Here is a 17046-nt window from a genome sequence, read left to right on the forward strand (position 1 = left end):
GAACTTTTGGACACTGTCAACCAAAGAAGCTCTGAAAGTGCTGTGAAAAAAGATTACAAACATCCAGGTTGTGAAGTTACATCCAGGATACCTGAGATGCTGGTTTCTGTGCAAAATGCCGTTGCCCCTCTGAAGGAAACAGAAGGTTGTAGGCACCAGTACTATACAGAAACCAGACATATATCAACAGCTTTAGTGGTAGAGAAACAACAATACCTTCTGTTCCTCCTTCCTATCAGACCTCGAGATCACACCTCTTATTCTTCCTGGTGTCTCTTAAGCACCAGAGGCCAACGGGTGCTAGATTAGCTGGGAAAAATGCTGTGAGAACAGGGTTAAGAGTGACTTGCTGACTGATGACTGAGACCTGAAGACAACCTTGTTAGAAACATTGCTCTATTCACATTCTCTCTTTGGTCTTCATCAGCCTACAGATGATCCACTTACAGACCTAGCCTCTAGCTCTTTTGTTTTGTTTGTGCATTTTTTTTCTGAGTTATGGCACATAAAATTATCCATGGCTGATGCCATTATCCATGGCAAAGGATTATTGCTGCTCGAGGTTACACACAGTGACCTAGTGTGCTAGCATACAAAATGGCTGACATCACTAATTTTTATCTCCTGCAGGAACAGAACAACACTGCCTCATTTCGGTAGCTACTTCCTCATCATTTCCACATTCAGCTAATGAAACTAATAGCAATCCATAAAGCTCTTCACCATTCAGGCCCTGTCTGTTTTTGTCAGGAAGGGTGGGCTGCAGTTGAGGACAGAAGATTCATTTAGAGACCCTGGCCTGCCAAGACTCAGTCTCCTTGGGACGCAGTTCACGAAAGCCGGGAAAAGCTCCTCTGTCTGACAGGAGCGCTTCTCCATCTAGGCGGTGATTTATTTCAGAGGCACCCGTGTTACTTTGGGTAATGCCGTAGAGAGACTCACGGGCATTATTTCAAAGGCAGAGTCTTTTTGTTACCCTCTCTCTTGATGCTTGCAAAGCAGCAAAACACACTGACATACTTCACACTTCGGTACTAGTGGCTTAGGGATGATGGTAACTTCTTTTCCTTTTTTTAAACAGTGCTTGCTCCAGAATCCAATTTTTCACTCTTCTCTGGCTGAGCATAGGTCAGTCAGCTTTCACAACACTCTATGAGCTTTGCGCGTTCGATGGGGCAGAGATGGGGGCGTGTTATTTGGGTAGACGCGACAGGTTTTTGGGATTCGATTAGGCTGCATGGCACTTACTTGGCGACGGGTTAAGTGTCAACCTGACCTTTATTCTTGCTAACAGAGGCAAAACAGCAGACACTATCAGGTGGCCCTAAAACTCTCCCCCGGGGGTGCAGCTCGGTGACCCCCGCCGAGGAACCTGCCCCGCTCGCCGTGGGGGCACAGAGGGTTCGCCTCTGCCCCGCCTCACGGAGCCGTCTGTCCCAGCGATGACGCTGCGGCGATGGAGCTCCCAGCGACGCCACCGGGTTCCTCCGGGGGGCTTCGCGGGCTCCCGCTTCCTGCTCCCGCCTCCTGCCCGCGCGGGCCAGGGGCCCCGTCCCGAGGCAGTACGGGGAGCCGCACCGGGCGGGTCCCGGTGCTGCGGGCAGGGCAGGGCAGGGCAGGGGCGGCCAGCCCGGGGTCGCTCCGGGGTCACTGACAGCCCGCCCGGGCGGGGCATCCCCGCGCCTCTCCCGCCCTTCCCCGCGCCCGCCGCTCCCCGCGCCTCCGAGCGTTGCGCACCTTTCGGGACCGGGCGCTGATTGGCGGAGTGCTGCCAGTGACATCAGCCGGCTCACTTCCCATTGGCCGGCCCGTTGCTGGGACCGTAGGACTTCCAGGGAGCTACTTAACCCGCTCGGCGCCACCGCCCCGCGCCGCCCCCACCGCGGGCCCCCGCCCGAGGCCGCCGCCGGCTCCTCCGGGCCGTGGCCGGGCCGGCGGCGCGACCCCCGCGGCGGGGAGCGGAGCCGCGGCGCCCCCGCCGTTGCGCCCCCGGCGGCGCCCCGGCATCGCTGCTTTAAGCGGTCGCGGCGGGGCGCCCGGAGTAGCACGCGGCCTGGGGAGGGAGCGCGGCGATTGGCTGGGAGGCCGCCCGGCGGACACGCCCCCCCTAGAAAAGGGGCGCCGTGAGTGGCGGGGGGAGAAAGTAAACACAGCCGGCCGGCCCTGCCCGCGGACCGGCCGGGGCGGGAGGGGCTCCGCTTGACGTGATGGGCCCCGGCGCGGCCGCCCCCGGGCAGGAGCACGCGGGGCGCGGGGCGGGCGGTATCTTCTCCCCCAGCCCCTGCGCCGGACTCGGGCCGGCCGCGCGGGCGGCGCTCCCCCCTCGCCGACTGCGCGCCGCCCCCGGGGGGCGGCGGTGAAGGACCTGCCCGGCGCCCCGCTATTTATTCGCCCCCCACGCCCCCTTCCTCCTCCGCCCCGTTCTTTCCCGCGCCGCGGGCGGGCCATGGCTGGCGGCGGCGCGGTCGGCCCGGCGGACGAGCAGTGAGGGCGGACGGAGCCCCCCTTGTCGTCGGGGCGCGGCCGCACCATGTCGGCCGTCGCGTACGTGGACTTCGTAGCTGCGCAGTGCCTGGTCTCCATCTCCAACCGCTCCGCCGTGCCCGAGGCGGCGCGGCTGAAGGTGCCGGGCGAGGGGGAGGCGGCCCGGGAGCTGCGCGACCCCCGCGACGCTTGGAAGGACTACTGCGCCCTGCTGGCCATCGCCAAAAGCCTGCTGGAGCTGAACAAGTACCGGCCGCTGCCCGCCCCCTCCGTCTGCAGTGACAGCGTGGAGAGCCCCGACGAGGACGCGGGCTCCGACAGCGACGAGGCCACCGAGCAGGGTTCCAGCCCGCCCCGCAGCCCCCCGCCGGGGCCGCCCCCCCGCCTGCGCGCCGCCGGGGCCGCCCCTAAGGGGAAGCTGGCGGCCGAGAAGCGGCACAAGTGCCCCTACAGCGGCTGCGGCAAGGTCTACGGCAAGTCTTCCCACCTCAAGGCGCACTACCGGGTGCACACAGGTCAGCGGTGGCGGAGGGAAGGGGGCGGGAGCGAGCGCTTGTCCTCGGATGAACCCGGCCAGCGGCGCGCCCGGCATCCCCGCGCGCCCCCGCTGCCCTGCCGCGCCGCTCTGGCTTCGCTCGGGGCTGGCTCGTGTGTCCCCCTGCTTCACGCCCCCCCCTTCTTTCCCCCGGCTCTCATCGGCGCCCCTTGTCCGGCGGGAGCCGGCGGCCGCCCCGGGCGGGGCTGCGGCAGCGCCTCCCGCCGCGCCCTGCCCGCCGCCCGCCGCCCACCTGCGCCGGCCGGGAACCGGCCCGGGCCCTGCCGGGCATCGCGGGCCGGCGGCAGATGCCGGCGAGCGGAGCGAACTCGGAGTGTCCGGCGCGGCTGGGAGGGAAGGATGGCGGCGGGGGCTGCCGAGTTCGCTCGGGGCGTCGGCGAGGGAAGCACAGGGGCGGCGGGATTCGGGTTTCCTGCCACTGTAGGGTCAGAACTGGGCGCCCATTCCGCAAGGGAGGCGAGGGCAGCGCAGTCCCGCCCGCGCCCCTCTCGCTGCTCCCGCCGTCGGAAGCCGCGGGCTGGGCCGCAGAGTCGCGGCGAGCTCTGCCCGGCTGCGGGGACTGGATGCCGCGGGGACTGGATGCCGCGGGGCCATAGCGCCGGAGCAGGGGCTGGTGGGGCTGCCGGCTCCACTCGGGAGGGGGCGGCGGCGGCGTCTCCCTGAGCCTGGGCGAGCGGCACCGCTGGGGCTTGCGGACACACCCCCTCCGGCGGGCGGCGTGGGCGCGCTCGGGGAGCGCGACAGCTGGAGCCGGTGTCGGGCGCTGGAGCAGACCACCGCCGGCTGCTCCCGAGCCGCCCCGGCGCTGCCCCGCGCTGCCCCGCCGACCGGGGCCATTGAGGCGCCGGACAGGGAGGACCGAGCCCGCTCTTGCCGGCGGCAGCGCCTCGCACTATCGGTTACCGAGATCCAGCTTTGACGCGTTCCACAAGGGCATCATTCATCAAGCTGTGTGCTCCCATTCCCGGCCCTCGCCCGGGCGCCTCGGAGGGTGTGGCAACATGGAAACCTGGAGATAAAACATATCTGCGGCAGCCTAGCCCCAAGGGGACAGCAGCTGCAGACTTCTCTGTTCGTTTGTTCGTTTTCGTTTTGGTGGTTTTTGTTTGTTTATTTGTTTATTTTTAGACCTTCAGTGTAAGTGATTGAATAAAAACCTTCATAGGTCTGAATTGCTCTTGGGATCATAGTGGACTACAAAAGGCTGCTTTAAAAATGTTCTGAATTAAAGGGTTGTGTTCAGGAAAAGAAAGGCGTGAATAAAATGAGACAAACACTGCCAAGACATTCTGTCAATGACGGTACCTTTTGGATTTTGTCTATTGGTGGTGATGGTTAGCGGTGTGATACAAAGTGAGTTGATCAGCCAAGGAATGTACCGTCAGGCATTGCTGTAGAATTTAATATGGATTGGGTAGGATATGGCCACATTTGAGCTCCAGCTCAGCCTCCGTTGCTCTGGTTCACCGGTGTGCCTAGGTGTGCATGCATTGCAGAGGAAGAGGCTTGGGGCTCCTTGCCGACCGGTGCTCTGCTGCCAGGTCTGCTGGCAGGTCTGCTGGGTGCTTAGCTCTAGAGGCTGGAGAGAAGGGGGTAGGATTACTGGATATGGCTCAGCAATGAGCTCTGCGGTTAGACTTTCTCTCTGAGCTGGGAAAGAGGATGGTCAGTGGTGACCCTGTGCTGACCTCATGACCAGTGCCAAGAGTTGTTGTGTTACCAGCTCAGAGACTGCAGCTCAGATGCTCTTTTGGAGGCTGAATGTAACTGGTGCTCTCCAAAATGTTGTCTCATAAGTGACAAAGAAAACGTTAGTATCATTTCCATTTACTACCCCACGCTCAAATATCCACCCTGATAAGAGAACCAGAATAGATGTTGGCTGAGATAGCATTCTGTGTGATGACATGTAAATTAATGTACTGTACAACCCACACAGCCTGCTGTAAGCAGTAGTGTTATAATAAGTACTGCTCAAGTGGTATGAGGTTTAGCATGCGCTGCTCCCAAGTGGGTGGCCTTAGCTCCAAGTATGAGGCATTTGACTCAGAAACACTGATGTACTGTCATGGTAGTTCCGTGTGATTAAAATCACTGCAGACATCCAGGAATAATGAACTTTCAGAGCTTCCTAATGTGAAGTTAATTGTAGCTAACTGAAATGCTAAACGATACTGATAATGTTAATTATTTTTATAGATGACAACAATTCCTTAGCAACAGTGGGATTCAATGGGACCTCTGGAGTTATTCATAACTATATATTACAGAGCATTAATGGGCCCTCCTTAGTACCATTTTATTTCCTTTTTTTCAAATAATGTCTCTCTCATCTATCTGCCATTTTTCACTAGGATACTTGCTGCAGTGTAGCCTTTAGTGGAAATAGGTGCACAGCCACCAGTTGAAGCTTCCTGCTATTAATTGTTAATATTTAATCCCAGAATTTCTATCTTGGAAAATGGCTTAAGGATTTCTGTTCACACCCATGAACTTGTGCGTACTCACAGTTCTCTTTAATCATTAGTCCTAGCCAAGCAAGTTGGGAAGCTCTAGATCCTTCTCTTTCTGTGTAGAGGTTGGGCATCTGAAAACTCACCAGTTCATCTTTGGTAGCCTAATGCAAAGCAAGAAACAAAATACCAAATCAAGGTAGAAGGGTAGAAGGCAAAAACCTGATGCTGAAGAGGTCAGTGGTCTCTATCTTATTAACCATTCTTTAAATTTGTTGTTTCAAAGGTTACATATTTCAGATACTAAAAATGTCTACATAACTGTTTGCTTGAAGTTTGGGCCTTTGATAATGCTAGTTCAATTTCCAGGAGGCCCAAATTAGCCATCCATCAGAAGTTGTCTTTTGAGTTGATCTTTACAGAAAAAGATCAGCAGATGGCACTGCACATCCTGCTTGTGCAAGCAGTCCCCTTGCTTGTGCTGCCAGGCCTAGGTGGGACCCAAGCCATCTGAGCGAGAAAAAGACAAGCAACAGCAGATAAGCAGAGTTACCTTCAAAATGAAGAAGAAACAGAAATTCTCTAAATAGGTGGGTTTAGAGGTTTGGTTATGACAGGTGTAGGATTACAAGTGCTCAGGTGACAGGTGTAGGTGTGTAGTGTTATTATTAGCCTTAAAGATGGAGTAGGGGGAACAGCTTAATAGAGAGGGATGTGCAGGCCAGAAGGTTTCCAGGGAAAATGAAGGCATACAGCAAAAAAGCAATCCCAGTCAAGAGGCCTGGCCAGGGAGTGCAGGGAAAAGGGCAGGAAGAGAAACTGGCAGGAGAAACAAGCTATACAAAATTCATGTTTGCTATGATGGTGTGAATATAATCCAGTTAAATGGCCTATTACCACTGACACTAGATCTTCTCTGTTCCTCCTTCCTGACCAGAAAGGTGCCATAAAAGTAGCTTGTGAGATGCTTCCTCCTACTGGACTTTTAGGTGTGTGCTTGCCTGGGGAGGCTGGGGATTGATGGGAATTTCACATACACATCAGATGCCCTTAATTAAGAGTTTAGATGCTCAAAATCCAGTTGTGGGAAAAGTTCTCCCTCTTCAGCTCAGCTTTTCAGCCAACTGTATCATCATGTAAACTGGATCCAAACAATGCAGAGAGTTTTGTTACACCAGGCAGCCGATGCGCTCTTAAGTGCTCTCAGCATTTGGCTCTCACCAGGGCTCAGAAGCAGGGGTTGGACAGAGGTGAGAACCCATAGGCTGATAGTCTGCACAGGGAAGTGGAGGAGCATTTCCAGTAGAGAGTAGGAACAGGCACTGCAGCTGCCTATTGCTGCTACCCAGATGTTGTAGTGTTGGACCAGCCCCTGTATTGGTTTGGTTTAACTGTACTGCTTTGTTATTTGTGTTCTAGATTATCTCACTCATCAGACTGTACAGATGCTGGTATGTTAACAGTCCTCTGCTCATTGAGATCTTTCTCAGTAATTTTGTTTGAGCATAATCTGAAATACAGCGTTTTAAGACCCTCCTGTCCAGCTCATGCCATGACACTTACCCAGATCCTTTAGAATAGGACCCAAGAGCAAAAAGTGGAGCTGACAACAGATTTTTTGTTAAATTCAGATTGCCATGTGAAATACCATGGTTAATGAAAATGCACAAATTGCTGGAGTTCTAATGGGCATGTTTCCAGGTCTTGGAGAAACATGATGATCCTGACTGGGAGCCTTGCCAGCTGAATAAGGTAGGCAGAAATCCTCAAGATTAGGTTCAAAATTGTCCAATTCCCAGTTGTCTTTTTTTCTGATAAAAATTTAAGATTTTAAGCAAGTGTATGTGTCAGTTGTGGGAAAGTGCTCCAGAAAAGTTTATCAACTGAGTCAGCATGACAAAGTTCACATGTAGGACAGAAGCAGTGAGCAGGCATTATCCATAAGAGGACAACTCCTCCTTCGAGATAGATGTGTTGAAATTGCAGTTTTACCGAGTTCTGCTCAGTGTTTGTGCTATGGCACTGGAGACCATGTGGTGGGTGTCACTGCTCTTGTTAGCTTGTGTTTCTTGCAGCGCCAGCTGTTCAGATTGCTGCAGGAACTCCTTTGTTCCTCTTTGTTGGCTGCTGTGTTGTTGTGCACCAGGCTGCTGCTCCTGTGCTTCTGGCCTTGAACAGCTTCCAAGCCTGCAGCTGGAAGAGCAGAGGAGGGCCAATTTAAGATTAAAGAAACAGGGTCTGAGGGAGTGATGGCAGAGAATACCTCAGACACTGTACACTTGTGGTAGTGCAGTTCACCATCTGTATTCGGGTTATGATTAATGTGCACAGCCTGAGAGCACTCCATAAATACCTTAAACTTGATGGAAAAGTCTGTTGAAACACTGGCTAATAAATTCAGAGTGAAATATCATAAGTTACATTATCTTTCTGAATGCATGTGAAATTGGATTCCTCCTTTCCCTGTCAAAGCTGTTTCATCTTAGCAAGGAAATTTGATTATTCATATAGGACAGGATCTTAAACCCAATGTCCTTTGTTCCCAGGTAAGTGCACTAGGTACGTAAACACCAGGCTAGGAGTTGGTGTCTCTCCATTGTTGTTGTTGTTAAAGTATTACTGCAAAATGGAGGAAGTTCACATGAAGATGAGCTGGGAAAGGAGAAGAGCTAGGAACTTGTCTCACATATCCATGAATGTACTGCTGAGGGCTCTCGCCTTAGCTACAAAAGCACGGATTTTACTCTCTGGTGAGATTTGGAAAGATCTTTCCCAAGTAGCTTACCTGACTGATCTCTCTCTCTCTCTCTGTGTATGTTTGTGTGTATGGAGGCACAGTCCCCCAGAGAAAGCCTTCTGTAACACGGTTAAGGGAGGTTTGTGCTCTGACAGAGAAGCTGAAAGGGCATCACTTTTGTCTGATACTGCATCGCAGTGGGATAACAGCAAGACAGTTTTCCTAGAATTTAGACTCGGCAGCAGCAGTTTGTAGCAGGTGGTTTTGCATCTGGACTTTGGAAAGAGACTCAAAACAGCTGCATGTCCAAGCAGCTGCTGACTGGTAGTTTAAGAATGTCAGAACGCCTTAAATACTTGCTGAAGGCAGCATTTTAATACTTTAACCAACCTGTTGTGTTTAATCCTAAGTCCTGGCAGACTAAACCCCTTGCTGGAACCCATCCATCTGCTGCCTATCCCATCATTTTGGTCAGTTGTCTGCTTGGATGACCATGGTTAGGTGCTTCAGACAATGTTGGTTTAGGCATATGGTTCCAAACATCCACACTGCTGATCTCTCTCTGCACCAGTATCTGTACATGGTTGCCATGCGTTTTAATGACCTGATTTTGGAATATCTCAGAAGAGGAAAAAGCCTGCTTGAAAGGCATTCAGTCTGTCTGCCCAGGTGATCTATCTTCACCAGAATATCTGGCATGTGGACACCCAGTCAGTCAAAGTCCAGTGTCCCACAGGAAATTGCTCGTTCAGGGTGTGTGGGGCAAATAACTGGGGACAAAGTATACCTGAGACAGCAGATATTCTGTATGTTAAAGCCACCATGAACTGCAGCTCCTAACCTCAGTCATCCACGCATAAAGCAGAGTTTTGTGGTGAGGAGGCAGATGACTAATCAGGATACCACCACTACCTGTACTTATGTTAATGAGCCTGCTAATGCCCACTCTGTATTCGTTTTTCAGAATTCTTTTTTCTGTGTAAGACTGCAGTGTGGGAAAATCTGGAATGTCCCAGGGTAGGGGAAAAAAGATTTTTTTAATCTATTCAGAATAAAATAAAATCGACCTGCCTCAGGTCATACAAAGTAGCTTGGATATAGAGTTTAAACTTGCCCAGAAAGAACAAACTAAACATTTGTTGTAGAGGATGGGGAGAAGGAACAAGTTGAAAATGGCAGGTGTAGCAAGAGGGCTAAGATTAAAAGGATCTGCAAAGGCCTTTACATCCATATGGGATTTAAAGCAAGCCAGGATTGCAGTAGTTCTTTAGACTGTAGAGAAGACCTGTGAAACACCACTGTTAACTTATACTGAGAATAAACTGTCTCATTCTATTCCTGGTGCCACACAGCACAAAGAATGGGAGTCTGCAGATGCACCTGTTCCTATTACCTATAAATCAGTTTCTTATTCACTTTTTACTTCTGTAAGCTGCTCTGGATATATATGTGTATACATATTAATCTTATTTTTTAAAGAAAATTATTCACCTCTTGGGTCTGTTGTGTAAGGATCCAATCACACATAGATTATCATGATGTACCATTGACCATTTCTTGATCGAAAATCCCATCAGATGCATAATGTAAAAAGTCAGTAGCATACAGCCACTAAGGGAAGCAGTGTGTAACAGTACTGCATGTTGATGTTTCAAGCTTTAGCATTACTACCCCCAAAACTAAGGGAGAAGAATCATAAGGAAGATGCATGCCTTGTCTGAGCTGACTCCATGTCTCCAGATGGAGGCAGCACCAGCTTGCACTGCAGCTCTCTCAGCCCCTGCCTGCTCAGCAAGCAGATGAGTTGCAAGACTTTTTTTCTCAGAGGGCTCTTCCACAGACATCTCTGTTGCTGCAGAAAGAAAGCATGTCAAATACAGCAGATACAGCCACCGTCTTTGTAGAGTGGATGGCTATCACATGCCATCAGCCATCTCTGCCTTGCTTTAAGTGCTTCCCAGAGACACACTCCACGCCTGCCTTGCACCTATTGAGGCTGTCACTGAGGTGCCATCTCTTTGGGCTGCTCTCATCCCTTACAGCTTTGTGACCACGGGGAGACATGAATTCTTGGGCTTGGAGATGACCCCTGAGGGCCTGGAAAAGCCTCCCTCCCCCTTGTCTCTGCTCTGAGAGGCTTGGAGTTTAATACATCTGGGTGTCAGGGATTGTGCCTACTTTCATATAGGCACTTCCAAAGTGGCTGTGACAGCTTCTGCAGGTTTGTATTGCTGGGATGATGGAGTCATTCTTTACTACTCTACTTGGGAGCTCTGCAGTGGATGGGGGGCCATGCTGCTGGCATCCAGGTGCCTCCAAGGGAGCGTGGCCACCCATCTCTGGCCATGATCTCTGCTGTGTCCCATCCTCATGCACAGCAGCTTTTCTGTTGGTAGCAAGGTGTCTGCACCATGACAGGCTCCTACAGCCTTTGTATCTTCCCCCAGCTGGGCCCAGGGTCGATACCCTGCAGAGTACAGTACCAAAGCACTGCAGGTGATGTGATCCTCATGTGATCCTGAGCAAGCCCTGCCTTTCCCTAAAGCTTTGTGGTTACACTGCATAACCTTAGAGTGGTTTCCCCTGGCATGTGCGATGGATGTGTGGGATAGTGATGGTGGAGGTCATGCTGCTCCTGTCATGTGTCAGAGGGAATTCCAGAAGCAGGGCTTCATTTTATCTTCCCAGGTGAAATTTCAGGAGGGCGTGGGGGCGGAGTTCAGTTTCTTAAGGGCTGCTTGAGGCCAGATTTTAAACACTACTTTTAGACACTCATGTTGGATACTACCATGCCTAATATAGGTGCTGCTCCCCAAAGACTGATGCAGCCTAGGCACCTAATCTCCCTGTTTACAGCTGGGCATTTCTGCAGACTGAAGAGCTGTTCTAAGGGAGATGGTTGGAAATGTGGTTTCCAGAGATGAGGCAGGATGCCTCAGTTGCTCCCACTGCTCTGGGGTGTAAGTGCCTGACACAGAGGCATACACTAGATAGCTCCACACGTGCAAGATGTGTAGCACTCCTCCCATGCTCCCGGGGGGCAAGAAAGCTGTTCTGCACCTCCCACTGCCACCTGCTCCCAGGAGCTGTGACAGAAGCCATGAGATAGATTGCAAAAGAGCAGCACAAGTGAAACACTTGCCTCAGATGCTAAGGGCTGGGCAGGGGTGGTGTTGTGAGGCCTCCGTACAGCTCCCGGTGCACAGTGGAGCTCTGGCTGTGGTGTTCAAGCACCCGTGACCCTCCATGCTGTTTTAATTAATTTGTTTTATACAGGCGGTGGTTGTTCAGGTCTTCCATCCATGTCAAAACGTGTACACCAGGGAGCTGAGAAATGCATTTATAACAAACAAAGTAGCCCTGGCTCACGATGGCTGGCAGCTCTGCCTCCACCAGGCTTGGGCAGGCAGCTGGTGTGACCTCCTCTGCTCCATCCTTCTCCCCTGACCGAGAACCAGCATGGCCATGAGGCCAAGGAGGCAAGCACAGGGGCAGCAGCCGCAGGGCTGTGCTGTGACTAAGGCCGTCCCACTCATCCAGCTCAGCTCCATGGCACGCTGGTTGGTCTGGAATAGGGCAGGTATCTGTTGAGGAGCACAAATAATTGGGAGCCCAAACAGTGAAGCATTATTTAGTGAAGCTTACTAGGGCTTTCAGGGCCCCTGGTGTAACTACACCTCAGCTAACCTGGCCTGTCCTTATCCTCCCTTGGCCTTTTGGATGCCATCAGTGAGTCCCTCCCTGCAACTCTACCATACTTTGTATGGACTGTTGTCCTCCTGGATTCAGGGCTGTTCATTCAAGTCTGTAGCTTTTTGTCCCTGCTGTTGTTTCTTAGGGCTGCTTAGGGAAAAACTGCTGGGAAAAACTCCAGGACCCACTTTGTAAATCATTCCTTTTCTGTTGATTTTTGAATGTAAAGTGAGCTCACCTGTTGTGCCAAACCTCATAGTACTAAGAAATACTGGAGTTCCTCAGCTTCTTTCCAACTCTTCCAAGCTGGAAGACCCCTGGGATAGTTTTTTGTATTTCATGGTTATCTATAAATAGCTGTTATAGAGCTGCCATTTATATTCCCTTCAGGAGGCTCTGAAGAAGGTAAATGAAAGGGGTCAAACCTGCAGCAGTGCATGGTGGAAATCTTTTGTGTGAAGTTAAACACCTTCAGTTTCCATCTGTGCTGTGTACTAGGGTCAGCCTTGATGCTTTGGAGGCACTGTGTTTGTGCCTGAAGGCAAAGCCTGTGCAACCCACAGAGGTGAACTGTAGGGATGTGGAGTGCCAGGAAGATGACGTGGACTGCTCTTCAATCCTTGCACCCTTGTTTTGTAAAAGCAAAGTTGTGGTGTCATTTAGGTTAACATGTTGGGGTTGTTTTTAATCATTATAGCAAACATTTATTCCAATAGAGTAGAAATAATGAGGTGTTTTTCTTGTCTTCAAACCAGCTGTCTAAGAGATTGATACTTGCTGGAACACCTTGGATTTCCAGAGGAAGAGCTGAAAGGGGAGCATGAGACTTCCCTCTGCAGGTGCAGCAGTTTTGCCCTACATGTTTACAGCCCCGAGGCTTCACTGTTCTCCCCAGTGCCTCGCCACTCAGTTCTTCCTGGGCTGGAAAGACTCGTCCTAGCTAAACGATTTTTTTTTGCATCATTTTCTAACTGCTACAAATAATTCAGTAGAATGGTAGTGTCAAAGGAATAATTCTAGCACACCTTTCCCAAGCTACTGTAGTGAGACCAATATGAAAAACATACAGGCAAAGGCAGAGCTCATCTCTTGTTTGACAGTCTTCAGGTCATCTAAGGTTCTGTACTAGAATGTGAGTTTCATGTGTTTGGAGGGATTTTTCGCTTCTACTGGAGGTGAGAGTGAAACCTGATGAAGTGAGTTATCAACAACTCCATAGACGTTGGCACCATGGCAGGAAACAAAAGCAGCTTTTTTCCCTCAGCAGCATGTTCTCTGGCTCCTCGGCGGAGCTGGCATGTGCCGATCTGCAGTACCCCTGCCCCCCATAATCTCTCGCCATCCTTTCTTCCCCACAGGTGAGCGGCCATTCCCCTGCACGTGGCCCGACTGCCTTAAGAAGTTCTCCCGCTCGGACGAGCTGACACGGCACTACCGCACGCACACGGGGGAGAAGCAGTTCCGCTGCCCGCTCTGCGAGAAGCGCTTCATGCGCAGCGACCACCTGACCAAGCACGCCCGCCGCCACACCGAATTCCACCCCAGCATGATCAAGCGATCCAAAAAGTCCAGCTCCAGCAGCTCCTTGTGAAGGCAGGGCTGGCCCTGGGGAAGGAGTGGAGGAGAGGCAGTCAGTGGCGAGGGTGCAGGCGGTGGGGCCAGAACACGAGCATCCACTGCGCTGCCGGTCACTCTCGCTGTCCAAAAGCACATGTAGCCGGCATTTAAAAAAAAAAAAGTACTCAGTATCCCCCTCCCCATCTTCCACCTCCTGGCTCTGCCACGAGAACAGTCTGGAACAAGTGGACTGTGGGGTGAGAGGAGGGAAGGGGCAGCCAGGGAGGAGGTGACCACCTCTTCCAAGGTATGCGTTGATACTGGTGTACATACATAGGACTGGGCGGTCTGGCCTGTGCCACCACAGTAGCATGACCCCAAAGTCTTTGTGATTGCTGTGTCATGAACATGTTTTGTTGAACAGTGTAATGCTGCTTGTATTTAGAGTCTGTCGAGTAAAAACACTTTCCGAGTCACGTAAATAAGTCAGATAAAAACTCCATAGCACATTGTAGAAGTGGGTTTACTTCTGTGTATCTTCTGCATTCCTGCACTTAAAGAGACTATTAAGAGAAACATTACATATGTTACCAATAGTATCTGATTGATATACTGAGATAAGGTGAATTTATACTCAATAAGCCCATTAAAGTAAATAGGTATTTTTAACTTTTCTTTGTATTAACTATACTTTTGAATATCAGCTGGACTTTTCCAGTAAAAACTTGTATGATTCAAGAAAATACTTAAAGCAAAAAAATCCCCATAAAGAGCTCAGTAATTTTCTGACTGTGTGTGTATTTAGCTCTGTTATTCACTTACCTAGAAAAAAACAGCTCAGCCTAGATAATGTGGCGGGCATGTGGGAGCTGAAGCATATGTCTCTCATATGATCCCATACTTTACTTGTCAGTAATATAGTACTGTACTACAGAAATGCCACTAACAGTGCTTTATTCTACTGTGGTTTGTTTGAATGGGTGCACAAAGCAGCTACCATCTTTACAAACTGCTGCTTTTTAAAGGCTTTTTCTCTTCCTACACTTGCCTTAAAGATTTATTCTCTTCATACCATGGCCTAACTCCCTTGGAGTCCTATGGGAATTGTGTGTGCTTATGGAGAGAGTAGACCTTTTCTTAAGAGCACTCTGATAATGGAAACACCTAAAATTACTGTAAGGAGCTCTTTGGAAGGGCTCCTGTGTCTCTTGATTGATCTTTCTTTGGAGTATGGGGGAATACCACAAACTAATTTGAAATATAGAAGGTGTCTTGCAATACTCCTCTGTGACATAAGCTTCTCTTAGTACTTTGTACCTGTGTCATGCATGGCACATCAAATGGTGATAAAAGCAATGTTAACTTTTATTTTAAAGCTATTTTTTGATCTTTAAAAGGAGCAGAAAGACCACTGAATGAAAACTTTTAGATGAATTAGTGAATATTTCAAATTTTTGTATGTTAAAAGCATGAAATTTAAGAGTTTATCAGTGATATATTTTTTCCCCTCCCCAGCTGCATAATGGGGGAGAATTCTGTTTACACATTATTTTTTCCAGCAATGTTCTTCTGTTTGGTTTTTACCCCTTCCTCCAGAAGAGGAAAGGGAGGTGCAGCCCTACTAGAGACTTAGGGCCAAATTAATTTTGTGAGTATTTACACTGAAACCCAAAGTGTCTCCACTGCAGATGAATTTAGGTCATCTTGTAAAATTCTGTACATAAAAGATCTTGTTAGCACACCTGCAATTACAGTATCTTATTGTTTTATCTGATAAAAAGCTTGCTTCCTAGAAACAAACATAAAAAATTAACTCGGAGAGTAGAGTGTTTTCTCCTCTACAGTTGTATATGGCTTTCAGCATTAGAAATCAGTTTGCATACTGTGTTTTTACCTGTGTAGTTCATGATAGATTTCGTCTATGTGAAGAGAACTTCTTTTAAAGCATTGGGGATATTGAATAGTCTATGGAATAAAAAGGGATGTGTTTTCTTCAGTGAAGACATCAGGAAACCAAGCACACTTTCTACCTCCGTTTCAGCTTTTTGAAACATTTATTTTAGAAACCAAACTTTTAATTTCTCGTATTCAGATTGAGTCATAGGGACATAGGTTCTTTGTAATAAAATCTGGTAGTGTTGGTATTTTTATTGATCAAGAAATACAGAAAGTATTCTGCTTACCAGTACTGTTAATGCTGCCTTGTGGAGTAGGGTCAGGGCCATGAGCAGGCCAATGAGATTCAGAGGTGCATCTTTGTTCATCTTTGTTCTTCTCTCTGAAGATCAAGCTAGATTTCAAGTCTCTGTCCTGCAGTCTGGATTGTTGCCATTTTGTGGGACAAATACAGCACTTGGCAAATTAAAGCCTGATCCTGTGAAATACAAGAGATCCTCACATCCAATCAACCACAACTAGAAGCCACAGCTGATAAGCAGCTCCTAAATCAGTATGTAAACATCTTGGTCACTTAGCTACCAGGATTAACTGATATATGGAAGTAAATGGCCAGCTTTACAGTATCCATGTTGTGTATTTGGGGTAGAATGCACACTTAAAGAAATGTTCCTGCAAAGTCTGAAATAGGCGGGAGGTACTTTAGTCCATGGGACAATGGGATATGCAAGGCATGTGTCACCACTGCCAGTGACAAGATCCTGTTTCTGAAAAAAACCCTTCCTAAATGGTAGTGTATGCTGTATTTCAGCATTGGACAGACAGGATTAATGTGATTCAATAATCTCTAAGAGAATGCATTGGGAATTACCAGGTTTGGGGATATCATTGTACTGTTTTGTTCATTTGTTTTGTTTTGTTTTGTTTTTTTCTTTCAGTAAAAGCAAACAATGGCTTTAACACCTAAAACAAACTGCAGGTTAGATTCTTGCATCTTGAAGTTAAGTTTTGAATAGTGTTGCAAGTGTTGGAAAAGAAAAGGAAAATCAGGTTCTCTAATACTGTATGTACTTGTTGTACTATTTTGGAAGTACTTAATAGCGCTGAAGTTAGGACAGCTCCTCTCCTTGATTAAGAAAGTCCATTAGTATAGAGAAGTCATGGATTTAAAGGTATAGCTATATAACATACTTCTTGAACTTTCTTAATGACCGACATTACAGATCTGTTTTCAGCTTGCAGATGGACTTAGGCCAGCATACACCAGACTGGACACATACTTAAAAATGCTGTTCTACAAACCAGTGATCTGTAACACTGTAAAATTCCAACTCCCAATAGTTTAATCAGTTTTATTTTTGTACAGTATTCGTATTCTTTATAAGTTATTTTGCTGTCCTGTTTTGTAAATCACATGAAATTGTAAAAAAAAGGAAAAGAAAAAAAAGTAGGTATAGGTGTTTTTGTACATATGTATATATATATTGTCCAAATAAAGAAAAAATGAATAAAAAACCCAAACTTGGTCTTGAATGACTGGAATCAAGCAGTGGTCATGTAAACCAGCCTGAATGACCACAAAAAAAAAAAAAAAAAAAAAAAATTGCACATTATGAAATCCATAGTTTGAGCAGTGTGTGAACCAGCTTCAAAGGTCTTGGTGTTGCTAG

At 49.1% G+C, this 17046-nt stretch overlaps 1 protein-coding gene across 1 annotated transcript; it reads left to right on the top strand.

Annotated features, from left to right (window-relative positions):
* Positions 1–2498: 2498 nt before the first annotated feature.
* Positions 2499–16897, top strand: KLF9 (KLF transcription factor 9). The gene is made up of 2 exons (XM_066569659.1): positions 2499–2999; positions 13282–16897. Exons 1-2 carry the CDS (start codon positions 2531–2533, stop codon positions 13512–13514), a joined length of 702 nt encoding a protein of 233 aa, XP_066425756.1. The 5' UTR covers positions 2499–2530; the 3' UTR covers positions 13515–16897.
* The last annotated feature ends 149 nt before the right edge of the window (positions 16898–17046 follow it).

This window comes from Molothrus aeneus, chromosome Z, assembly GCF_037042795.1.
Source record: "Molothrus aeneus isolate 106 chromosome Z, BPBGC_Maene_1.0, whole genome shotgun sequence".
Classification (NCBI taxonomy): Eukaryota; Metazoa; Chordata; class Aves; order Passeriformes; family Icteridae; genus Molothrus; species Molothrus aeneus.